Source organism: Acipenser ruthenus, chromosome 21 (genome assembly GCF_902713425.1).
Source record: "Acipenser ruthenus chromosome 21, fAciRut3.2 maternal haplotype, whole genome shotgun sequence".
NCBI classification, from domain to species: domain Eukaryota; kingdom Metazoa; phylum Chordata; class Actinopteri; order Acipenseriformes; family Acipenseridae; genus Acipenser; species Acipenser ruthenus.
Genome location: NC_081209.1, coordinates 26,454,787 through 26,482,677, shown reverse-complemented (window position 1 = coordinate 26,482,677; position 27,891 = coordinate 26,454,787). Strand labels below are relative to the sequence as shown.

The window sequence follows — 27,891 nt, the reverse complement described above, 5'->3', positions numbered from 1 at the left end:
GCAGTAAAGTGTGTTCTCCAGAATGCCCCATCGGGAGATGCATATTTTATATAATACAAAGGAGAAACCTCCAGTGTGTGCTACAGATGACAGATGTTTCTAATATGTATTGAACGTTTTACTTGCATTATTGCCTGCAAAAAAAAATTACTGGCAATTAAGTCATGAAAATCCCATTTGGAAATTCCTTGATTGAAATGAAGCTATGCAGGGTTCCCAGTTACACTGCCCGGCTGATCTGTGCTTTTGGGATCCTCACCACTGTTAATGATTTTTTAAGCCAGTCGCCTTTTATTTTCACAGCCTTTTTCAGTTTCCATACAGTTGGCTTAACATTACATAGCTCTTTATTTTCCCCTCAGGTGAAAAGTCTCAAATTCAAGGAGGGTATTTATTTTACTTTAATCTGTGCCTCTAATGATCTGCTCCCAAATGAGTCAAACAAGCAGGCAAAGAGCCTTTCTCATTTGCGACCAATTAAAGTGTTTAGAGACTGACTTAATCTCATCTGTTATGCATACAGGTGATAATAAACAAAGAAGTAGGCATAAGAGAGCTAAATACCCCGTTTTAATGTGAAGTGATCCAACACGACTTTGATTTTTAGCATTAAGATATTCATTTTGATGATTTGGGGACATATCTGTGATCTACAGAGAAGTCAGCTTCAGTTTTGCACATGGAAGATATTAACATGCAGGGTGTATGGAGAGCAAGCATTAACTACTGTTGTAAAGGTTTTATTGCTTCCAGTGGAATACAGATATGCTTTTTTCATCCACAAAACTCTCTCCAAGTAACAGTATCACAGGAGACACTCTAAGCAGAAAGTCCTAACCCAGATTAGGTTTTAATAACTTTTTTTCTAATGTAGTCATATGTGACATATTTTTTTTCCATTCCCTGCCCCTGGGTCTAATCAGACAAACACTGCGTCTTTTATAGAGATCACCTGCACCTATGGCTCATAATAAAACCTGGCATGAATCAAACCGCTATACAATGGGAGTTTTTATTTTCATCCCTGTACAATATGTGGAAGAGAGTCCCTCACTGCCAACATCTCAGCTTTCCCCGGTTTATGCACTTCAAGACTGAACTAAAATGACCTGAACAGGACCTCAACAAACAGTGTGTTCAAATTGTTTGGTAGGAAGGTTATGTCTGGTTAGTTCTGATCCTATCCATGAATTCTGATGTCTTTTACAGTCTGAGACTAATGAGATGTTTGATCTCAGGGGTCTCTCCAGTTATGTATAATATTTTTAATGAAGGACAAAGGAAGCCAGTGTCTGGCAATGCAACAGCACATGTGCATTGTAAGTTTGGAAATGGAAAATATATTGTGTTGTAGGAATTCCTTGTTTCATTGCATGTATACATGTATTGCATTGGATAGGACAGCTATGTAACACTCTGAAGTAACTCATATGGTCCTAACTGTGGTATTCACCCTGACCACGCTGGGAAACCATGTGATAATACAGTACCTAAGATTGATTAAACCATTAGATCATTATTTCAATGTAATTTCCATTTTCTGCATTATTTCAGTGCAACAGTGGTAAATGTGTCTTTTTAAACCATTAAAAGATGACTAATGTTCCCATTAAACACGGCAGTGTCTTTGTGAATGTTTATACAGGTGATGCTGAACGCATTGCTGTCCCACATGGGAAGCTTCCTCGGGCTCAGCCAGGCCAGCGCAGATGTCCATGTCACTTGAGAGCTTCCCTCAGCTTGGGTTAATTGCGATTTAATTGTAAACACCTTGTTTTTGGTTTGTTTCAGAAGCAGTACTGAGACTAGATATTACAGTACCTAGATATATGGCCAGCCCATCCCTCTGTGGGTTTTAAAAAGAACCAGTGCAAAGTGTCTGTAGTATAGTTTCAAGGTATCAGAGGCATGTTCTGTCCAAGAGATCAGCTGATTCAGTATCACATGACAGCATAAAAACATTACACAGAGCAGATGGAGATAAAGGATAAGGCCCAAGTGGGCTGGACCTTCTGCACCAATTTTATATATTCTATGCTGGGCTTCACTGTATATACCACTGGTATTACATTATATACAGTACAGGGCATGGATGCAAAACCCTATACCGTAATGTTTCGGACTATAACACACACACCCTTTGATCTTAACTATTATTGAGAGAATTTCTGCGTAACATACATGGATTGTGCATTGTACAGGAGGTGCGCAGTATACCAGGTAATAAGTAAGCAGGGCCTTCTTTGGCGTTATACCCGGGTATAGTGTTTTAATACTGTAGTACACTATAGTGAGCTAGACCTACACTCGTATAGCAAACTTCTCTCCTAGATAGTGTTGGATGCTGGGCGCTTGGTGTTCGGAGATGGAAGCCAGGTTTAAATCGTGCAGCTTATATTTGCACAGTGTGCTGCTGATACAGAGCAGTTCATTGCAGGGAAGACTTTGATCATTGAGTCCCAAGTCTCCTTAAAAGGAGTGTAGGTCTCATGTCACAAGGCTGAAAGCTACACAATAATAATATGCAGAACACATCTATCCAAAAATCAAGGACAAGCAGCACCTATAAAATAAACCCAATCAATAAGACCATACTGAGGAAGCTTTCCCTTCAGTCTTGACCTCAGCTGCGTCTCGGGCCAATTAAATCTGCACACTTCCATACCTGCCTTGCACAAGCAGGGGGTTAGTCGAGACGTTCAGACTGAGACTAACAGAGATGTAGCAACAAATCAATTCAGCTGGCAGATGTAACTGTAGTTTTCATGTTTACTGCTGAGGCATGCAGTACTAGCCAATGCTTTAATTTTAGAGATGGTAAACAGACTGAATTGGACTGTAAAATGAAAATGAGTAAATGTTGTTATTTTTGGTACAACCTGAAAACGTGTCAACATACCTGGCACTTTCCATTCACACACAGATCAGTCTCATACGGTCCACAAGGAGTGCCGTCAAGTACTCTCTCAGCCACCAGCTCAGGAGAGTCCCTTCCCAGTGGATTACAGAACAAGGCACATGGCTTTTCTGGAAAAAAAAGTATTATAAGCTTATATGAATATTGTCGCTATTAAAAACAAATTACCAAATTTTATCATAAACTGTTGGGGGGCTATTTTACAATGTTTCTAGGACATAACTTATATTTTTTTGTCTCTAGTATGACTTCTGGCAGGTATTGTTTTGACTAGAAATACTGGTAGATGTGATTTGGTTTATGGCTGGGAACTAAACATATTATTGCTGGCATATTTAACACAAGTTGACAAGTTGTGGGTCTTGGTTTTATCTTGTGTAACAGGCTAGTGGCTGGACGTGAACTGGCGTCCATTAAAACAAAAGCCTGCTGCAAAAAAATGTTGCTTTTCGGTCTTTCTATTTAGAGCCGATTGGGTTCTATCTCAACGATTCAGAAACCCTGTGAGCATTGAATCCATGCAAATAACAAAATTGCTCAAGCATGTAATGATACATGATAGATCGTAGGCCACCGAGTGAGCCAAAAGTGTGCTTAACCTGTCATCAGGGTTGATTTTTAATAGCTTTATAAACTGTGATAGGCAAGTTAACACAAGACATAGCAGTGAATGGACAAAGTGACTCCACTCCCTGAATTGAATACAATTACTCTGTACATTGTAGTATGGAAAATCTCCTCTCATTGATTTGTTGCATATTTTCTCCAGTGTCAACTACAAGTAAGCTATGAGCACACTAGCCTCAGTACTGCTTTATCAGCATTGTAATACAATGCTGTTTAATGAAAATAATATTTAAAAATGACTTGCAGCTGATTACTCAATGCAATTTTAAATTTACAAAAACTGGTACAATATGTGAACTTCAAGAATACTTAACAAATTGAGCTCAATCACTTTGTGTATGACATTTTATTTTCATTAAATTCATCTTAGACGCCACCTTTGATTGAGTTAAATGCAGCAGCAGATTAATTATGACTGCTTTTGATAGGTAAATAAGGAGGGCGTACTGTGATTCCCATAGCCCTCAGACAAACCGCTCCACATCCTGTTAAGGAAGTTGAAATAGCATACATTTGGCTAACAGCTGTTATATTTGTCAGACTGGCATTGAATGAATTGGACTCTGATTAAAAGGCTTTTCGTACACACACACACACACACACACACACACACACACACACACACACACACACACAAATGAAAAGACAAATTTCGCTGAATAAAAATTCTTTTTCGTTTGCGTTTTCTGCATAGAAACAGGTCTGGCACATTTTACAAGAGAGAGGTCTAAAGTAAATGATCATACTTCTTCATATCATTTCTCCAACAGTTACAGGACACAAGGTACAAACCGGACACAGAAGACTAAGATGTTAAACAGGTAAGAAAGTGATTATATACTGTATGGTATAGCAGCTGTGTAGTAAATTATATCACAAGCACATTAACAGATTTTAAAAAGACACGAGTGAAGTTCCCATGGCATCAAAAGCCTATAAAGTACCTCCACTGTTTGTTTTCACACTTTCCCTTGACAGAAGGTATGTTTAACATACCGAAACATTTCAGATGTAAAGATATAAAAGGTACTTTGGTGTATGCATTGGTTTTACTGTACCCATCACAACCACGCTGGTAACAAAACATACCATAATAAGTAAAAGAAACAGATGTGAATCTCACCATCATTAATAACGGCAGTCCAGTGGTTTTGCTTCTTGCTAGCTTGCCTGTCATGCGACTGGCACTGCTGGTCCCGGAAGGTAGGAAACCCCTTTGAGCAGGGCGGGCCCTCGCAGGCTTTATGCTCAACACTGGCTTTCTGGCAATGCTTCCCACCTGGCCCCGGGCTGAAAAGGACAAGAGGAAACAACTGAGTTAAAGATACAACCTGTTCGATCATTCTCACCTTTAATGTCAGTGCTACTGTCTGTCCCGAAGGCTGTCAATTTGCTAGGACAAGTCTTCAAACCACCCAGGTGCATTTCATTTTTGCCTGGAATATTGCAAGGCGATGCTAGTACCAATCTCCTTCCATCTGGCTCAGTGTAAATAAAAAAAAAAAAGTAGGCCAGAGGTAGTGACAATTATATAATAAGGAATATCAATATACTAATAAACCCTAAAACAGTTAACAAATACTGTAGTTACATGGATGGTAAAATTGAAAAAAAAAAAAAAAAGTGCATAGTGAAAGCATGGTAAAGCATCGGTAAGCATTATAGAAGACCAGCAAGGTATGGTAAAGTATTTTGATGGTAAACCATGGATGGAAAATGCATAGTAAAACTGCAAAAAGTACCATGCTAAATTCCTTAAAACAGTCTAAAGCTTTGTGACTAGGGCTCCCAGTGTTTCCCTAAAAAACTATGATAAAAAATGCATACATACGGCAAATTTGCTCATTAATGCTAAATATTTAAACATTTGTATCAGTACTTTGTGCTTGGTGTACAAAATACCAAATAAAGAAATAGTGCACATACAGTACACTCCCAGATACATATTAGAATCCAGTCAGTTTGTCTCTATGTATTTAAATGTTTAAACAGATTTTTTATTCAAACATTTTTATATTTGAAATAAGATGTAATCATCAGAACAGCCCCAGCAGATGAGGTGACTTGATGCCAGACGTGAAGTGTCGTTCACAATAGAGTATTACGAGTGTCTAGGTAGAAGGAAAGCCAGGATTATGCAAAGAAATGAGACCCAAAAGCAATATTAGACAATCTGGAACAGCTGGAAACATACAGAACATGGGGACCAAAGACCCTCGTAAATAGTTCTGGGACGCCATTAAAATAATTCTGGGCCTCGTTTTGTTCTTCTGAAATTGCATTTTGAACACAACTGCTGAAATCATTCCGCACAGCTCCAATAAGCAAATGTGCTTTCACTTTCTGGAAAGCTAATTGCCTTTTAATGCAGCTCTTCAGACTGCACTCTGCTTGCTGCTTTGTCTTCTTGAGAATTATATCAAGGCCACTTTCAATAGTCAGGACCCAAATAAAAACAGCGTGCTCGTCTGATGGCGATCCAAGTTCAGTGATGCACATGGTCTTTGGACTTGTCTGAGCCTCTATTTGAGAAACATTTAATGCAACATTAAATCGTGCATACAATAAAAAAGGCATAATTCCACTTCGTGCTGCAGTTTTAAAGTAGGTCAGATATGTGGCACAACTTTTAAACAACCCCCCGTTGGCAGAATGGAAGATTCGACACCTCATTGTGGAAGGTGTTCTATATACTGGAAAGGTGAAAGGGGCAGAGATATTGGGAACCAACATCAGACTAAGAAATGATAAGGCGTCACAGTGCACTATTCACAAAACTAGTGTTTGTTTATTTACAGAAAGTCTCTTAAAACAAAAGTTTAATATTCATGAAACTACTGTTAAAAAAATCCAACAGCAGTTGAATACCAAACTTTAGTTAATTCATAAAAAGGGAATAAAACATCCTTTATTACCTCACAGGCTTTGTGAATAGGGCCCATAAGCCTCTTTCTGCCTGGAGCTTAGTACAGACAACAGACGTGTAGTAGGACGTATAAAGAGGAGTTTACAAACTGCAACGGATAAGCAGAGTGTATAGGATCGGTTCTTCCACGGCTCTCTTTCCTTATTAACTTACGGTGGGTTGTCACACTTCCTCTGCCTGAATCTGGCTCCAGTGCCACAGGTCCTGCTACACACACTCCACTGACTCCAGGAGCTCCAGTCTCCGTCCACATGCTGCGGGATCGGGGTCTTACTGACGCATTCTCCAGCCCTGCACCACTGAAAGATACCCAGGAGAACGCAATACAACACACCATTGTGGAATGACTCGCTAGCGGCTCTCGCATTGTCTTTGCGCATTTTACACTGTAAGCAGGTGTATATTTATTCATTCATTAGTAAATATCTGAACACTTAACTATATTACCATCACTGTACATTCAATTGCATTCCTGTATTGCTTTATACTCCAGAGCAGTGGTTTTCAAACTTTTTAGGCACCGTACCCCTTTCCAAATAATCTAGTCTACTGTGTACCCCCATCCGAGATAGGGTCATAATATACCTATGAAAACAGGAAAAAATTTGGTCTTTTCTAATTACTAGATTAAGTACTGTAAATGGAAAACTGCTGTTAAAAATGAACGAAATAAAAGTTAAGTAAAAATGCTATGTAAAATTATTTCAAAAATCACCTTGTCTGCACCACATTCTGTGCCGTCCAGTGGGGGATCCAGTTTGGTTTTGCAAGATGTGTCTCCTTCGACCAAACACCACAAACCAGCACACATCAGATGCTAGAACAAAAAAACAAGCACAGGTTACAGCCTTCCCTTTCCCAGTTACCAGCTGCACACCGGTAACTACATCATTTCCATCTCCATAATGTTACATCGATTCCTTGTTAGCTCCTTTTCACCATTTGAAGACTAAATATCGTTATCCTACAATAACAATGCTCTGGTTCAGTACAAGGTAATGGGAGGAGTCTGCCAGTGGTATCCCAATGGTTTATTTAGTTACAGTTGTTATTTAAACTGATTTAGGGTGTTAGCACATTGCTGTATTGGGACCATTGCAATACTTAAAATCACTGTGTTGCCATTGCTGGTAATGTTCTGCTGATGTTTCTTCTGAGTACAGCAGTGCTATTTTTTTCAACTTTTCTCTAAGGGTGGTGAAATTAGTCCTAATAGGAAATGCACTGTAGAGCATGCGAGACCTCACAGCATGTGTGACAATAAAATCAACAGCTAATTTCAGAAAGAAACTACAAAAGAACTGGATCTCAACTCTCTGTGTTCAGTTGCCATACCACTACAAAAGAGACAAGGTTTTATTTCTCCAATTAATGCTTGAAAAACGTACTGTGGATCCTCTATTATTCTAATCTACACATGAATCTGTAAAATCTACTTGTTCAGATAAATCAAAGTATTATTGTAAAATGGTTATTATGCTATTCTCCACCCAGAAACCACCACAAACCTACCTTTTATCCTCAAGGTCCCAGATTTCTGGAATGGGGTTGCATTTGGAATGCCTTTAATGACCCCAAGCCATTACTGAGGCTTGGCGATGATGTTATAATGCAGACGGAATGCACAGTCATACATTGCAACAGCCAGTGGAGAGTCAGGGGCAAAAGGGGACTGTGCTTTGGGGTGGGGGTGTTTTGCTGGATGTCATAAATTAACATAAATCCTTTTTTTTTTTTTTTTTTTCTTACGACAACACCCCACCAATTGGGAAAAGCATTAAAAACAAATCACATCAAAATTAAGATCACACTGCCCAGTAATGTCAAATATATCTTTCCAACTACCAAGATGCACAGTAAGCCTGAGGATAAGCAAGGAGTCCCGTCCCCCCCACAGCCCCCCTCTTAAACTAAAAGTTAAGCAATGAAACTATGTTCTTAATGCAAGGCAGACAATAACCACTCTAAATCAGTAAGGTACAAGAAACTCTATTCCAAAGCCAAAAGGGGGGTCTTGAAATAAGAGCACTCATCTATTCGTTCTTTTTACACATGCTTTATTGAGTAACGTTATTTTTTTCCCAGAATTCCATTACATTCCTGGAGTAAACTATGTGCCCAATACCAGAATATCAGCTTCAGTTCAAGGGTTACCAAGGGGAAACATCTCTGCTGGCATCATTAGAAATACCTCTGAACTAAAAGGTTTTAGTTAATATATTGAGGGAATCAGCCTGGGCATTAATGAATGGCACACAGAGGGTTTGAATGAGCTCACACTTGACTCTTTGATCAAATGCTTCAAGATTCATACACATAACTGTTACACTATATTGCAATTGTTTAGTAACGGTCCTTGTGTCCCTTATGGAAAAAAAATATTGAATTGTCAACAGTGTCCACAGCACACGTTTGCATTACATATTGACATACTGGATTTTTGTGCCAATTGAGGATTGATTAGAAAAACACTGCAAAAAGAAAAATCAATGATAGGGCAAAAAGGGGAAATCTGAGCTTGTTTGAAGAGTATTAAACTAGTTCACAGAGACATTATGAAGTAATATGGACTTGGATTATCCAACACAGACTCATAACACTGACTGACCTGGTCTATATGGGAAAGAAAATCTCCAGATACTGTAATTATACTTGTATTGCTTAAACGGGAGAGAGGGCCCTTTTACAGTAACGCCAAAGATCCGGAGGAAATGCTTTTACAGATGGCTGAAAATGTAGCCATCAATAGGACATGTGTCACTGGCTGTGATATTTATCCAAACCCCATAAAGCTGTCATCAGGACAAGCCTCAAAGTATTTAATGTGCATCCCTCCACAGGTCAGACGACCCGACAGGGATACCTAGTGTCTCATGTTCCATATACAAGAGCATGTACTGCTTATTCACGTGTAATTGTACACAGTGCTGGTCGTAACTCCAGGCTCCAAATGCACATAGCAGGTTATGTAGAAGTAGATTCTTCTCTGTTATGCGTTTCCAACAGGTCTGTTTAAAAAGTTTATGGACTTGTAAAAGTGAAAGAGAAAAGAAAATAAAAATCACTGTTGGACTGTTGAAATCCTAAATGGTTATTTAATAAGTTAACTTGTCTACCTCTTTTTGTCTCTTTCTCCTTGAGTTGAAGTGTCTCTCATCTGAAAACCTAGAATATTTCCAATTTGTTAAAAAAAAAAAAAAAGTTGGGAACTTGGGACTACCGTCAATTTGCAAAATCAATTAAAGTGATATATACAGTACACTGTGAAATAACGGGGGAGCACTGTAACCAAAGAATACATTAGATTGCCCACATTTGAAACGTTGATCAGTCATTAACATCTGCATGCCGGTATGCCTTTTGATTATGTCCACTTGTTTGCTCATCTCAGTTACTGCTCCGCACGCCTGACAGTAAATCATTTCCTGGGCTATGACTGCAGGCGGCGTTACACTAGATCACTCCTTCAGACTCCAGATAGATGGATTACACCTCTACACGTTCCTTTATGACTTGTAACATATCTAGAATTCCATGTGCACCGCATAAATCATGCAAAGGTATTTCTGAACATGATGGAATATATAGCTCTGTATCCCCGGATACATTCTGTGACCTCTATCTGGTATTAGTCCTGGAGAACAGTGTAGAAGATGAGGTATAAATGAGCTAGTGATATAAATTACAGTCAGACTGTTTTGATTATTATACAGTAAATCCTTAGAGTACAAAAGTTATGAAAACCAACATCTCTAACTGTACATGTCTGAAAGTAAAAAACACCAGGGTGGGCCTAGTCTATACAAATCTAAACTATTAAGGGATACCGCACTTACATAAACAAATGGTAATGTTTTCAAAACATTACATTTTAGGTGAGTTTGAAAAAAAACAAAACAATGACTCATAACACTGCTAGTAACGTTTTTTGGAAACCTACTAAAAAGCGTGACTATTCAACAAACATAAAATAAAAAAGAGAGAGAGTGACGTATCCAGATATGACGTTATTGAACCTAATTTTGAACTTGTGGCTAGCGAGTGAGCTGAGCTGGGAAGGCAGCACACAGGACTCCTATGGAAAGACCCACAGTGTACAGACCTTCTGGACTCGCTCCATTTACTCTACATCTGCTAATCATCCCCATGTGTTCACAAGGACGGGCTATTGAGGTATAGGAAGCCTTGCTAAGCTGCTGCTTCCACACAAACCCACTTTACTACACATATGTTTCCATTCTCTCTCTCTTGCTGTATTCCTGGTGTTCTTTCTTACCTCTAGATAGACGTGAAAGCTTGCAATAATATTTTCCATTTATACAGTGAACCCCCACCCCCACCCCCCCAGGCTGCAAGACAATCATTAAAAACGCTGACAATTTTACTGTCTTCATGCTTTTGACCTCTGTTGCTGCACGATACATCTTTGTCAAGCCTTGTATTAGTAGGAGTGCACACAGCTTCCTTTGGGTCCGACCCTTAATTTTGTCTAGACAATCTGTAGGCGTTTGCCAAATATTTTCTTTAATGTAAAGCAATCTTGTGACATTAAGCACTAGATTACCGCTTGATTTGTGGTATAGATCTTTCACTGCAAAATCCATTGCTGTAAATATGCTATATATCTTTCTTAATAAAGACAGTATAATGGCAATATGACCCCCCCCCCCCTTTATAAATTTACAGTATTGTGTTCTGAAGTATTAATGCACAGGTGAATTCATACTTGGATATTATCCAACCAGTCTTCTTGCACATTGCTGTATTATAAATACTTCATCCAACATGCATTAGTTCACAAACTTTTCTTGTTTATTGAACTTTCAACACATATTTAAAACTAAACCATGTTCAGAAGTAAGCACAATGCTCCAATCAGTTCTACGAGTCAATGTGATGTAGAAGAGTTTGTGTGTTTTATTTGTTAAGGGTATGGCCAAAGAGTGTCTATTTTAACCAGTTTCCACTTTTTCTGTCTATTTGCTGAATTAAAAAAAAAAAGTTTTATCAGGCTTTAATTCAAACTTGAACCAGAAAAACACTGCAAATGTATTATAAAAGGGTGTTATAAAGAATAATACAGTGTATTAATAAAAACAGGTTTTTTATAAGAAACCCTATAATTACTTTATAACAGAATATGAGGTTTTGCACCAGTATTGCGTCATTAAATGTTTTGTAATAAAAACGTGTATTCCTTGTTAATAATATTTAATAACACAGATTGTGCAAGCTGTGAATTGACAAAACAGAAGGTTTTACTCATATTTCACTACTGGGTGTTACAGAACAAGACTGTTAATGTTGGCATCGATTTTGCCATAAAATGCTTCAAGGTGTGAAACTGGTCACCCCCAGGTTCTTGGCTTCTCTGAAAGTGTGTGAGCGATTGGGTTCAGGACCTCCTTTCTAATGAGCTGGCAGAGACAGTGTGAAGAGTGCAATGTCTCTGCTGGTCAATAGTATAATATCCAGAACGTGCCCCCTAGAGGAGACCCCCGGAACCTGTTTTCCATCCTGCACCTAGTCTTAGTGTTGGTGTTGATAGCGCTTACACAAACAGAGTACATTATGTCCAACATGTAATACGCACTCTAGCCAAGTTTAACTGAAATCTGCTTATTTAAAATAATACAAACAGCTGTATGGAAAGAAATAGCTCATACAATTGTTAATGGTTCTTCAGTTATTTACTTGTGTGCAGTACATTGGTAATCTTTTCCAGTGGTTTTGTTTTTTCAGTTTTCCTTTTTTATTTGTCAGTCACACGTCAGGAGCCATTAGCAGCATTACATACACTTCTGGAACATTTTTATCGGTTCCTTTAAATCCATGATCTACATTTTGAACCACAGTATTTTACAATTTCATATATTACTTTTAGCTCTGCGGTCTGTTTCCCAAAGTACTCAAAGATGATTGTGCCATTTTCAAATAGCCCGGTTATGTTTACTAAAAAGCCAATATAATTGTCATTGTTTGCCACTTTTCCACTTCCCAAAGACAACTTGAGTATTGAAGTAAATGTGCCATCTACTTTAGTGTCGGAAAATGTTTTAAGTAAATCATCTTTAAAATATTGTATTTATTATGCTATCAACAGTTATAGATAATGAAATAATACCAGTGAATGACAATACTCATTTCATTCCAACACCCAACAAGTTCTAATATATATGTTTACATAAGAGATACAATGATCATTACTATACAATTACAATATACTTCAACTCCAAAGTCATAGTTTTACTGCGTGAGAATCTCCAAGCATTTGATCAAAGACTAAAATCTGAGCTCATCCAAACACTCTGTGTGTTATTCAAACTGGAACTCTCCCAGCCGCTGTTACAAACGCACGCTGTACAAATATAAAGAGACTAAAAGAGCACAAAACACACGCCTTTTGAAACTGAATCTCAGTTTCGGGTCTGGTTATCTTTTAATCCTGGAAACAGCAGCTCAGAAGGAACAGCATACCTCCATATTATTGCAGAACGTGGCGTTGGTGCCAAACAAAATCTGGCACTGCTCGTCAGCACTGTAGTGCATGCCTGGCAGCTTGGAAGGCAGCCTCACCACATGGTGACTCCGAGGATCCGTTTCCAACAGGCAGGCACTGACCTTCGACCTGTAAGTCGCAGGAATTACACAACATTAGGAGGAAGGGACGATGGGAATGAAATTCACACAAACGTTACAGGAAAAATAAACCAATCCTGCACGCTGAATCTTCCCACAGGAAAAGGTGGCAGCAAAACATCACTTGACCCCTTCTGGAGCTATGGCAACAAGCACGGTTAAGGCTTTCACATTTCTTTATTTTTAAATCACCGTTTCTTTTTAAGTCCTAAAATCGAGGCATGAGAATACAAAGCCATAAAAAAAACACACACACACTTGTCAGTTGTGTCGAACCTCTCTGGCAAACCAGGGTGATGCATAGTTACCCTGAAGCTTTATTGCAGCTTCAAACATGCCGGCTCCACAATATCTGGCGTTACGTTGTTCCCCACCTACAGAGCTCTTATAAAATCAGCAGGGTTCCTACCCTGAAATCCCACAGTAATTTCTTTATTTTCTCAGTGTGTGTATTTTATGATGTATTCCGAGTTTGCCCCAGCAGATGGTTTCTCAGTTTTCCCGTCTTACCTTAGGAAGCTTTCCAGATCATCCCTGCTGCAGGTGGACCAGGACAGGTCACTGGGATTCCTGCCCTTCACCCACTCCCCGGACATGATGTGGGAGCGGCCAGCACAGGATGGGTGGTCATCGTCATGGTTGATCCCCATGCTGTTCAAACCAGAGAGTGCAGACACATCACTGACTTTCCCAAGCCACATGATACTTGGTGATGCAGCACAATGCACAAATGAATTAGATGAATATACAAGGCACCTGATCAAACTGCTATTAAATAGGTGCTCTGACCAGGAAGGCATCCCGTTTATTTCTTTACTTAACACAGGAAAAGCACTCCTAAAATTTACAGACCAATTTCAAAGGCAAAGGATTAAAAGTTGAAAATTAGAGTAGAGTATTCTCAAAGTTCAAAGGCTGAAATGTAAAAGCATGGGGCTTTCTCGCTAATTAAACATTTATTGCAACAGTACCTTAAGGTCGCTACTAAGGAAAAAGGCTCTGGTCTTTGTCAAAAAACATGTCAGCATGAAGACTGATCTTCTCTACCCTATCAATAAAAGTCTTTATATTAAAAAGAGAGGAGGCACAAACAGTCCACATTTACAGCATAAGACTTCACTTTTATTTGCAGAATAACAACAATTTGAGAAATCATAGCCACGGATACTTAAATACTTGTGTTACACATTGCATTTATTTTCACTTGAGTGTTAAAATCATACCCTAGAATGAACCACCGATAGCTTCTCATTTACTGCCAACAGTACTTGGTAGTTATTCCGTGTGTAAGCAATCTGGTTGCAGGACACCATTTCCACACCTACTGCAATAAAACTAGACATATAACATCTATGACCTCAAGCATCTGAGAAACCAATAAGATGACTATCCATATGAACAGTAGGTAGAAAAGGAGTTCTTGTTACCGTTTTAAAAAAATCAATCCTTGAATTTCAATTATGTACTTGGAGTTTTGCAATATCCGGTTTCAATACAAGTTTAATAAACCAACATATGCACTTTTATTTAATCAAATCATCTGCTGATCTCGTACAGGATACAAGATAAATATAGCCAGTGTTTGTTCAGACAAGTTTCTGCATACTTGATATTTAAATAAATGAACTGGAAGGATGTGTAAATCACTTCACACTACAGACACCCTTCTACTTTTATCATGTCTGTTGGTGCAATTCTATACAGCTGCTGTCACAGCCAACTATATTTCAAGTTAACAGTTGTTGTAATTTACAAAACATTAAGAGTGTATGTCTTTGTTATTCCTCCAATTTAATGAAATATAATGGTTTGCATTTGTAACCTGAACCACATTTCAGGTATTTTACTGCTCCAGTGAAAACAGCCAACAAGAATGCAATTAGCTTCTAGAAAATAATGCAGTGCCATGAAAGTATAACCTTGCCTAACCCTCTGGCAATCGAAACACATCTACTATGCCAGGGGGGGCTCAAAGCTGGCACATCCACTCCTGGTCTTTGTTCCAACACTGTTCTAAATTGTTTAATTAAACCTCCATCCAGACCCTGAAGCAGTTCATTCTCATGTTACCTGTTAAACCTGGAGTGGAATAGCCTCCAGGACCGGGATATGCTACTACTAGCTACTACCGTGCAGTGCCACCAACTGACTCAAAGTTACTTTCTCGCTCTACAGTTGCACAATCTTGTGTACCACAAAATTAGAAACGTACCAGATACAAGTACGAAATCAAAACTGTTATGATCTACGAAACAAGCTTGTAAACATGTTTAAAACATCTACGGCAAGCAATTACAAAGATCCTTTTCTCTTTCAAATTTTTCAAAAGGAACATCCAGCCAACTTTTTGGCAAAGATAAAAACCAAAAACTACAGTAAATCTATCTCTACTGTTACTTTCCACAAAAAAAGAAACTGCTTTTCAGTAAATGGCACTTGTAACCCTAATAGTGCCTGTTTAAGAATGGTTTACAGAGTTAATACAACAAGGGCTTTTATAGTATCTAATATGTGTGGCTTTAGATCTATAATCACATTCCCAGTAAAGCCAGAAATATATAAAAGGCAAGCCCAGCCAGCAGGAAGAAAGCTGCACCTCTGCCAGTTCCTTACACGCTGGCCATTAAAGCTAACCTTGGCTTACTCAGCAGAACAGCGCCAAATAAAATTTGCAATATTTCTAAAGAAAGCTGGCAAAGCCTCAAAGTGGATGACAATTCCAATATTTGTTTTGGGCAATTTTCCCAAATTGATATGGTGTACATGTTTCTTTACTCTGCTTTAAAAAGGTGTTATAGTGATTTGTTTAATTATGAAATAACAATACAGTTAGCTATCCATGGAACATGTTTGCACAACCAGCATGGTTAAACAAATATTGCAATCGTGAAAAAGCAAAAAGATGAAAAAGCAAAAAATATTTACCGATTCTATCTATATCTATCAAGCCAACTTCCCAATGTTTCGGTACGGTTAACATATCTTTGTCAAACAAACATTGGAGGTATTTATAGGCTTTTTGATGCCATGGTAACCACACATTTATTTCTCTTTAAATCTAATGTCTTTGTGAAGTCATTCACTATGTAGCTAATGATGCAACGATCTACTGTTCCTTTCTATTTAAACCTTCAGGCATCATGGTATCTAGTCTATTTAAATCTATTTTCTTTTATTCTTCTACATTATTATAATGGTTCTTTGAGCAAATATATATATATATATATATATATATATATATATATATATATATAGACAGACACACACACACACACACTGTATAAACAAAATCTTATTATACAGTAGGATTTAATTTAAGGATAATTGTTGCACCATCTCAGTGTCATTAAAATACACTTTTCACAGACCGCTTTACACTAAAATAGTAATTAAGCAAACCACAGTAGAAATCTGACAAATCAAGTATGGTTCTTCCAGTTTTTGCACAGTCACAATTTACACTGAGCAATAAATACCACCTAAACAAGCCGAGCCCCTATCATTTATTTTTCACAAGCTGCACAGCAGTATTCCCCCCCCCCCCCCCCCCCTCAAAAGGGCTTGGCAGGAAGGCAGCTATAAAACTGCACACTTTAAGGCAGCCACAGCCAGAATCAGAGAAATGTAAAGTGTGATACAATGGTACAGGGTGAAACAAAGGCAGTGCACATTTGTAAGCATAGGTCTCTGTATATGTGTTACTGTTTCTTTACAGAGCAACTTTCCACACACATCTAAGGTGGTCTAGCAAATATGGTCTAGCAGACAGATATCTCACCATTTATACAATGCAAGCTTCTGGCTTGCTTACCACATGCATGCTTTATGTGACACACTGGCTTTGAACTGATTCATGACGTCCCATTAAAAAATGGCTCACATTTTGCCACACATGCATTACATCACACATTGTAAGCACTGTTTTTGGGGGTTTTTTTGTTTCTTCCAAACTACAGTAACTTTGGAATTAAAACATGCTGTTGAAAAGAACAGAATTATACGCAAGTCATGCCAAATTTAATCTAAACACAGTTTTTCCATATAATTTGTCATTATTCATGTCAGATGTCCAGCATGGTTTTATTAAATATTTTCCAAATATGGAATATGCCATTAAAGCTGAAGCCTATACAGTATTTTAGTTTCAATGACACCATCTCCTCCAACTATAGCTCATTTCACTGTATTTTTTATGGTATTTGGAAATGTTAATAAATCATAGACACCACCACCAGGATTAATCTAGATTAATCATAGCAGTGGGATTTAGATCATAGAAATAGAGACAGCGTCGTCTTTTTCACAAGACCTATGCTTTATGTTAGCCCCCCAGCATGTTAAAGATCGCCTTGGTGACTCGAGTGGAGTAGAATTAATCTAGGACTATGCTGAGTAAGGAGGTTCCTAAAAACCACCTACTCAAGAGAATATTAAGCTCAACCACTGTAATCCATCATAAAAACAGCCCTGAAGACAGACATAAAACCGGTTCTTATTTCAGCCATGCTTAATATCTCTACTCCTTGTATCCATTACCGAGAAGCTAATGGCCATTTTTCTGGTCTGGTATCCAAGTCCTATCAATTGAATGATGACAGAGCTCTGCAGTGCACCTGTCATTACTGTCAGCTATCACAGGTGCTTGGCTTCTAACATCTTACAACAGGCAGCCTGAACACAGCACTTGCTGTACAGAAATGAGCGGCTTCGGCTTCATATTTAACACTTACTTGTGGCCTAGCTCATGTGCTATAGTAAATGCCAGGTTGAGGCCATTGTCTTCCGCCAGCACACACTTTCTCTTTTGACTGCATGCTCCTCCAAGGTAGGCGATCCCTATTGGCAAATCAAACAGAGAAACCATGTGAATACAGACGATTGTCATTATGCTACCACAACACTTTCCCCGTTTTTCTACACGCTTCTAAAGTACAGCCATAACCACAATTTATTTTCTCTCTTTCGACAAGAGGTTTCTATATGAAGAAGTCACATATGTGCTTTGTTTGAAATAAATTAAAGGGAGTAGGTGGCAATAACCTAATTATTAATTCTAAACCCATACCATTTTTTTTATTTTTATGCAACAGCACAGCATATTTTTAATTTCATGTGTAGCTATCCAACAGGCGAATCACAAAATATTACAAGCATTTGTCATTTAGATTTAGAGTCCTAAAATGTGCTTGTCAAAAATCAGCACACAAACACAGCTCCATGAACTGTGAGCACTGTGCACAGGAAGGACCTTCGTCAGCATAAGGTTCTAATTAGAATGACGGACAATGGTACAACAGCAGAACAGAAATTAAAGCCACAATGTACTTGACTCTTACTGCACACCACTAGCAGATTGTCCAAATAACCACAGTGCATACAGAATCCTAATGAGCAAGAAAGCCACAGCACCCATTTTGATTTACTGAGGTCCATAAAAGAAGACACTGCAGTGGTTTACTGTACATCTGGAGATGGGGAAAGGTAGTATACTGATCCTGGGAAATTATATATATATATATATATATTATATATATATAATATATATATATATATATATATATATATATATATATATATATATTTATATATATATATATATTATATATATTATATATATATCTCAAGTAAGTTGGACAAGGAGTGACTACAGCGACATAAATCTATACTACCTTTTGGAAGCGGAAAGGTAACATTAAAGATTCATTGCAAAGTCTCGCCCTTAAAACAGGAGTCAAATGATATAGTGCTGGCAGACATATGGCTTTACTCAGTCAATGTACTCGAGTGTAAATCTATTTAAAAGAATATTCTCAGCTACAGACTTTATATTTTTGTGCTTAGGGTGCTGCACAAGGCATACACTGTCATTATATTGTGTGGGAGAAGATCCCCCTCTAATTATACCTGGAAGTTGAAAGCTATTAAGCAGGTTTACGGCAGGATGTACGAGCAAGATGAGTTGATAACGTCTTCTGCTCCCCATTAAAACACCAACGAAAAGGCTGAATATACTACAAGATTGTAGTATATTTGTCGACGGTTTTATAATTTGAAATTAACTATTCCGGCACAAACAAGGGGAAGTGTAAATCGAAGGCAAACAATTTACACGTACTGTACTTATCTGTAGTATATTAATGAAAACGATCATTGCTGAAAATGACATTCCTGTAATGTGCTTGTTCTGAAATCACCGAGAACCTTTACAAAAATAAGAAAAAAGAAGAATGCTTTTAAAAGCTTGAATGTGATTGTCATCTGCCAACGGTAAAATGAGTTGTCAGGGAATCTCTGCGAATGGGTTTTTTTCATTGGTTTAGAGAAATGTGATGGTTTATAACGCACTTGTCTGCACCGATGCTCGGCTCCATCTCCTATATTCGGTAGTTTATTGTTCTCGGTCTTCACCGTACATGTCCAGGAGGTGCCCGAGTCTTTAAACTCTACTCACTGCCTGGAGGATGTACTTGCTTCAGTGCTTTTCTTCATTACACAGTAAAGGTTAATTGGTGGCTAGCTGGTTTGGAAGTTCTTTATGTGAAAAGTGAATTGGAATAATATGCAGCTTACTGGCAGCCAGCTATTAGCTGCTGCACACTTGGCTTTCCACCGAGTTCAAAAGCTGCTACCAGAAAACCAAGGTCAACGCTGACTTCATATGTCTCTCTGTATTTCTTTGAGGAGCTCTCTCCTGTTTTCAAATCAAAGTTAAAAGAATCCTACCCCGTACTTCAGTTAATTTGTAAACACGCTGCAGGGTTACAGTGTCCCAGGTCTGAATATTCTAGCTAGTAACATGCATTGGACAATATTGAGCCCTTATCTGATCCAATTCAACAACTGAAAAATGATTAAATAAAAATCAGCTGAGAAAATAAAAATAAAACTATATACACACACACCGGTACAACAAACATTTCCCAGCCACTGGATGAATAGAGTCCCACTTGTTTATTGGAATGGAATTGAGTGAAACCAGTGCAATTATATATGTGGCCATAGCATTTGATGTGAAATACCATTCTATTCATTTGTTTTTCAATTGCCGCACCATTTAGCCAGTACCACAGGGGCTGGAAGTGGTGACAGATTGAATCTCTCCCAAATAAAAAAAAAAAGGTTGTCTATAATGCCAAAAGATATTTCAATTCAATACAGTAGCTGACAAACAGAAACCTGACAAAAACTGTTTAGACCTACATTCATGATGTTGGTATTGCAACTGTATTCGAAAGAAGGAATGACAACAAAAAAAGAGAGCGCATTCAAACGAGGAACATTCAATTTTACATAATTTACTGGCATTCTGCTTGTGATGCTATCTGCTAAAAAAAACACAACACAGCATTTGGCAAAAACTAGCTCTGTCCAAAAAGCAATTCCTTGTAGACAGTTTGCAGATGTTGGCCCTCGTTACTAGCTAATGAGGCATTGCATTATAAAGACTAGCACGTTCTCTCTGGGAATATTCAATAACCTTCATTTAAAAAAAAAAAAAAAAATTCATACATATAAAATATTTACTGTATCCAACATCAGAACCAGAGAATCCAAAGATAAAACATAAAAAACAGCACACCTCTGAAACAGGGCAGTCTGCTGCTCCAGACATCACGATGCAGTAGATCAGCAATTCAGTCCAGAGCTTTGCTCAGGCATTCTGTATGCAATATTAAGTACTATGCCAGCTTACGTCTTAGGAAGGCTTTTTAGGCAGTATAAAAACAAACAGTTGTCGACTCTGACCCGAGCTAAAGCTATCTCTTTACTGTAAACACACCATCCCTGAGTTGGCTCACGTGATGACCTGCGTCAGAGTCCAAACCCCACTGTTATTTTGCCCCTTCTCAACACCCAGTTAGTAGTGCTTGGACTGAGTGGTAATAGGAAGGATTAACATTCACCGTCCAAATCATTATCAAATGCAATAAAGGTCATGTTGTTTTTGCTGCTCATCAAAAAGCAACTCTTAAATTTACGCCACCCCAGTATTCTAATATTACAGTTCATCAGCTCAATCCTTGAGTTGGCTTACAAAAGTATAAAAATGTGATATGACTGCTCACAAAATGCCCCCTTTATATCACTGGATAGCGGTTTGTTTAAATTACAAAAATCAATGTATACAAGTTAAATTTAAATGAGCAGCTTTGCTTTAAAAGTCATTCAGGTATTATAAGTCTGCCTGGTCAATTGAAACACATCTGTTATAAATAATGTAAAACTACTTTTTTTTTTTTTTTTTTTTTTTTTAAATGGTTTTTCATGTTGGTATCCTGGCTGAATGCATGCTCTAGTGTCCTCCTTAAATTACCACCTATGCATTCATTCGCTGTCATAAATATAGAAAAAATAAATAACAGTGTCTTCTGAATATCTGCAAAATTATACAGATGTTTTTGCCAGTTCTTAGAATTAGAACTTTCACAAGGCAGTTTTATTTTTTTACAACTGTGCAGATTTACACAAAGACAGTAATTATTAATAGAAAAGAGGTCATCAATCTTGCAGCTAAATCTATCCTGCTATTTATTTAATTAATTTTTGTAAAAGACCACTACGCATCTGGTTAGACCTGTCCAAGACATTTTGATTCTGCTCACAATTACAAAAGTGTTGCTGTTCGTTTTATAAAGTATGACACAGACGGGTAGCTGACAGTGTTTTCGGCCTGGCTAATCTCCTGGACGCTCCATCTGTAACAAACACAAATGTTTAACAGATGCCAGCAGTCTCCTGCAGGCATGCAAAGAAACATCAGCATCAATGGCGTTTGATTCAGTCATTAAATGCTAATGAGTTTTTCCCTCACTTTTAGAATCCGCTCACCACTCCTCCCGTCTATACGGCCCAAAATCTAACAGCTCAGCACAAGACAAAGCAAGGCAGCTCCACATATCTGACATTTACTCTTATTCCTGCATGGCATCTGCTCCTCCGAATCGCCTCTGCTGGACTGATTACCACACTGTCACCACCCACACACCCCAGAGACAGCCAGTTCATAAATCCAGCCATGCATGCCAGGGCACACAGTGTCCTCCTCGGTTGCTGTACGTCAGAAAGCAAAACACAGGAAATGGAATGCCACCGGTCGTCAGATGAGTTTATTTTGGTTTTCCCCCCCACTTGTGCATGCCTCCTACTTTCATGAAAAGCAAAAATGCTTGGACAGTTGCTAACGAAAGACAAGTATGCACCAGCAAAAGCACATGCAAGCACTAAAATAGATCCTGCATGATCACAAGATGCTGTGTCATCATGCAGAGAAACTAATAGTAACAGTGTGTTTGCTAACCCCAAAACTCATTGCATACCCTTGTTCTTTGCTCCTGTGTACCCCACACCAATTTAAACAATGCTCTGTTGAAATTCTTCGAGATCAGTTTGGATTTCCTATCTTGGATTAGGCTCTCCTCTGTCACTCATGGGTAAGCTTTGTCAAGCTGACAGTCAACATGTTCCTGCTGTTGATAAACTTTTTCTGAAGTGCTAAATCACGTCCATCTGTTCAATTTGTCAGCCAACGTTATGACAGCTAAGCAAAGGGACTTGAACTTAACTTACAAAGCACCTTACTTATCACACATCCTGAATGATAATAAAAGATAGGACGACAGAGTCTGTGCTTCAAAATACATGTTTTTCTACTGCTGTCAAGGAAGATAAGTCGTTCAGAATTAGCTGTTTTTTTTATAATAAATAAATATATAAAAAAATAAATAATAATAATAATAATAATAATAATAATAATATGGTGAAGGCAGGGTATACTGATGCACTGTTTAACAGCTGTGACCGACAGAGTGACTTTTCACATAAGGCTCTCCTCTCTTCCAAAAAGTCTGATAGTCCGAGCCAGGCTCATGTGACAAAATACCGAACATTTCCAAGCAAATCCTCAGGATTAACAAGACACATGAAGGAACAGCCTCTCAATAGACTCAGAAAATATGCTGAACATGGCTCTTCGTTCACAGCTAACATGTCTGTTCTCATTATAACATTAGTACTCTCCACTGCATCGTCAGTTCTGCCTGTAACTGAAGCCTGAGCTGCAATGCTCTGCAAAGTTTTCCACTTGCACTACATCTGAAGTGTCATTAACTGTAGTAGGCCTTGAAATAATGACAGTGATATGAACTGATGGGAATTGTGCTTCTCACACAGCTTTTTCATGGGTGATTTAAGGAACAGCACTTAACCCTATTCCAGTTAAATCAACAAACTGACAATGCACTTTTCTCTGTCAAGTGAAAAGTGTTGAGTATATCTCACACAAAAGTTATTATTCAAAATGTCCCTTAAGAGATGATACACATGCAATGTCCCGAATGAATCTGGTCTTGTTACACAAGCAGGTACTAGGTGAGCCACTGACAATTAATACAGATGCAGTCAGACTACTTTTACAGTAGTTAACATTCATTGTATTTATCTGACTTAAAGTATGGGTATATAAATAGGAATCTGTCCTCCTAATTTTTTCTAAGTGACAGAAATATTTTCTATAGAAGTTGTTTTACTTGTAATGGCATTCCCACAATTCATTGTAATCCCTAATTTCAAACACACTGCATTACAACTAGGTGGTCAAAAGTGTGTGAGATCCAAGCAATCTTCGAACTTAACTAAATTAGTAGTAAATCAAATGCACACGAATAGAAGCTTTGCAGCACAATGAAATGTGTATGTGTGTGTGTTCAAGGAGAGGGGCGGAGAGGGGAGGAGTGCCAAGCATAAAGCCCCTCTATTTTGAGTAATGAAACAGTATACAGCAGAAGACGACAGTAGGTTTTAAAAGAGGTCTCTCTGCGAAGAACAATGATGGTGTCAACTTGCTGATTTACAAAACTAATTTATAGTGGGAATCAAGACTATTCAATTCAATCAATGGAAGAAGGACACGCTGAAATCAAAACAAAAAAAGGATTACTGAAAATCACTGATTGTGACGACAAAGCATGACTCCACGTATTTCATTTATTTATTTATTTATTTATTTAGTCAGTCAGTCATCGCCAATGGTTTTTACCCCGGTTTTCTCCCCAATTTGGAATGCCCAATTATTATTTTTATCCTAGTTCACTGCTGCGGTTCATGGTCGGCAATGACACAGCTTGGATTCGAACCTGCGATCTCCATGCTATAGGGTGCATCCTGCACTCCACGCGGAGTGCCTTTACTGGATGCACCTCTCGGGAGCCCCACATGTCCTTCTTAAGGCATTTCCTTGCATTTAGAATCATATTCAAGCACTGCTTGAAACTAAATACTTTTGTGTTGATTATTACATACTCAACTTCTACTGTCGTCCAGAAAGTAGAGATTATGTTTAAAACTAACCAAAACGTCATCTAGGCTTTTAATTTAGATCTCCCCTCACAATATTTAGAGCTTTGTTTACACTGGCGTCCTAAATAAGTACAAAGGAAAGAATCTGACCATCAACCTGCATGCATTTGATGTTTTTAGAAATAACTTTCCAGGTCTATTCTTAGGATTCCAAAAAATAAATAAATCACACATAAAAATGGATACATTCCAACATTACATAACCTCAAATGGAAAAACTATTTTGAAACTGATCTCATTTCATGCTAAACAAACCATTTGGAAAGATAAATCCTCCAGAATGTATTCAGAACATTTCCTGTAATGTGACTGTCTGCTCCAGCTTGAGAACTGGGCTGCTGGGCCCGCTGACTTCAGAGCCAAAGTTGTGCGGCAACCGTCCTTTAATTAATCCCATTTTAAATCATTCTTCCAAAAACCTTATTCTTGCATTTACATGTATACTGTAAACTTCATTAGACAATCCAGTTACCCAATGGTGTTACTAAGCCCATTATAAAGCCAGCTTTATTTTATGATGCTTGGTCTAAAGGAAACAAAGTAACACCAAAAGCAAATTTGAAATGGTCAATTTGAATGTCATTTCTCGGCTGCATCTGACTTACCGATCAAGAGGAATTAAGATCTGTTCCTGCTTTCCACCACCTTAACTAAGCAACCCTGGAGAGACCTGGAGGCAAGGACCTAGAAGGGAAGTCTCCATCTGAACTCATGGGCACCTGATGCAAACTACCACTGCACAAAGGCCAAAGCAGCTCTTCTTGTCACCAGCCAAGATCAGCAACAGGACTCAAACCACTGTAACAAGCTGCAGTTATTTTGCTAAGACACCCTCTGAGCGTTAGCACACTTTTGAGATTAATCTCTCTCACCCTGTCAAGTCACCCACAAACGCTGCTATTACACCACGGGCCAAGAGCCATGGAGTTTGTGATACCTTGTGGAGGTCACCCTGTGATGAAGCAGACTTCTATCTGTGCTCTAGGTCTTAAGAATGTTCCCTTTTATAATGTTCAATCTGCTTCAGACTCCAACAAATAACAGCACTCACCCAGCTGAAAACTACCAAACGTGGTTAGCCTTTTGGAAATCAAGTACTGTGCTGTTATAAATAGCAGTGCCTTCATGTGTCGACTTTCTCTAATTATCCGACCACACTGTATTTTTGTATAAATGGAATTCCCAAAAATAAATCTTCAAAGCTGTAACAGTTCTTGGATTGGTGAGATCAACCTTGCTAATATTTAATTAAGGCTCCTTATAAACGCCTCCATGTTTGGGGTGTATATATGGTTTGTACTGTACAATAGAAATGTCTAATTCTAATCTTCGTCAACCGGAACTTGCCATCTCATGCTTGACCCTGTGACTGACAAGGTGAAAGGTCACTCTGGCACTGCCCCTAACCCTCCGGTCAGAGGCACCTCAGGTGGTTAGAATTTGCTGACCTTTATCTACGATGACAAAAACAGATCTCTATAAATACTCCCCACTGTAACTAAATAACAAACATATACTCTGATCTATACAGCATGTATACTCTAATAGCAACACAGCACAGAAAGCTTCAAATAGTATTAATTGAACAGAATACAAACTGTATTGTGGCTAGGTCTGGTAATATCAATATAAACGCTGGGTGAAGTTCAACTCAGCAGATTTACTGAGCACTCACCCATTGTTCTGAACCTTCCTGATGATTTCAACCTATGTTAGTTCACTCATGTTTGCATGTGGCATCAGCTTAAACATCTTGACAACATATGAAAAAAATAAATAAAGCCATGCAAAACAACTAGTGCCTGCACCCTGGAGACAAAGAGTTAAAGGAACAAAGCACACTACAGAGTATGGGCAGTAATAATGCTGAGCAATGAAACTGTGAAGCTAAAATCTTGCAACACCTCATCACAGCCTTTTTAAATTCCAGCTAAACATTTAAAAAGGTTCTGAAGTCAGTCTGGAAAAAATGAACCCATAACACTTTAAGCTTGCTCATTTGTCATTGTTCCAAGCACCCCACAGAAACAGTGACAACATAATTATACTGTAGCTTAATCTTGACTTCATTTACCTGGTAACCATTCACATATTACTAATATTTCTATTGCATGCTGGATCCTTATTGTACCCCGACAGCACAGCTAAAAGAAATAAAACAACGGTTCACCCCTTCATATTTCTTTTGGTTAACCACCACATTAGATTGTGTCTAATCTGAACTTCAGGTTCAAGGTTGTTCATAGCTGATCATATATTTGGTTAGGGGAAATACCACTGAAATCAGAATAGTAGAAGATTTTTTTGCATAATTAAAATACAATCCTGTGCCTGGGTTGATGTTTCAATGAATGGGCCGTTAGTCTTATGTTCAATTTTCAGCAACAAATGTCATGATCACACAGCATTAGCTGAATGCAGCATTTAGATAAGATGTTCTTAACACTGAAACAGCATCCTATTGTTTTCTGAGGTTCCGTCATATTACAGTATTCACAGCAGGCAGGACAAGCTCACAACACATTGTCAGTGTATAGCAGTTTTATAAATCTGAACTTCCTAGCTGTGTTCAGCACATTTAGAAGATATCCCTGATTGCATTTTGCTGAGCCTTTCTAAAGTTTTTAGCTGATGCAAATATGTTTGTGTGTAGCTTTCAAAATACTGTTTTGGTCTACAGTTTTGTTGCTGTTTTTTTTTTTTTTTTTTTTTTTTTCTTTCATGAAACCAAATGCTGGAAGTTATACTGAATCCCCAGTAACTTAATACTTTCTCCTTCATGTGCAAACCAGACTGAGTTCTGACATGATCGGGACTGTCTGGGTTGGTATCTACTCTATTGTTTAGGCTTGCATTCAAACTGGAAGCACTGGCTTTAGTTTTCATGTCTGCAGGGAAAATGAATGCAGAGCCTTTTTGCACAGTGCACGCTGCACAGAAAAAAAACAATGTCATATTCAAAATTGATCATTTTCTCTAGCGTTATTATATAGCTGAAAAACAGTAAATGCTAAATTGTAGAATATTTTGCTGTTTATGTCCACCTTTTAAAGACATTCTACTTTTACCATTAGTGAATTAATCAAACAAATTTAAATCATAAATAAATGATCAAAATAGCAAGACACGTGAAATGTTTCCTTCTTGTACTGGACTGAGCGATCTTTAGCAGGAATATTTCTGATCTTTGAAGCAGCTGGTGTCTTTCGTTGAAGGCATTTTAAAGAAATTGTGCAGTTCTATGCGGTGTGTTCAATTACCAGAAGCAAGCTAAACCGACTGCCAGGTTTCTAAATGCAGTCCTACAGGCAGTGCGTCAACAAGGCACACGTATGCTGTATTTATTTTTAAGGGATAAAAAATATGCATCTTTATTCTTTCAGAAATGGGAATTTTCAAGGGGAACTACATATTACACAGCAATGGG

The 27,891-nt window shown here is 38.2% G+C and overlaps 1 protein-coding gene across 2 annotated transcripts in view; it reads right to left on the bottom strand.

Annotated features, from left to right (window-relative positions):
- Positions 1-27,891, bottom strand: part of LOC117427711 (A disintegrin and metalloproteinase with thrombospondin motifs 17-like) — an 84,215-nt gene that overhangs the window by 36,849 nt on the left and 19,475 nt on the right. For both annotated transcript variants that reach the window (XM_034045935.3, XM_034045936.3), the window contains exons 8-14: positions 17,840-17,945; positions 13,620-13,760; positions 12,948-13,098; positions 7,186-7,287; positions 6,624-6,769; positions 4,668-4,834; positions 2,900-3,027 (exon numbers count right to left, since the gene is read on the bottom strand). In XM_034045935.3, the coding sequence (XP_033901826.1) occupies positions 2,900-3,027; positions 4,668-4,834; positions 6,624-6,769; positions 7,186-7,287; positions 12,948-13,098; positions 13,620-13,760; positions 17,840-17,945 (941 nt within the window). The remainder of the gene's footprint in view (positions 1-2,899; positions 3,028-4,667; positions 4,835-6,623; positions 6,770-7,185; positions 7,288-12,947; positions 13,099-13,619; positions 13,761-17,839; positions 17,946-27,891) is intronic.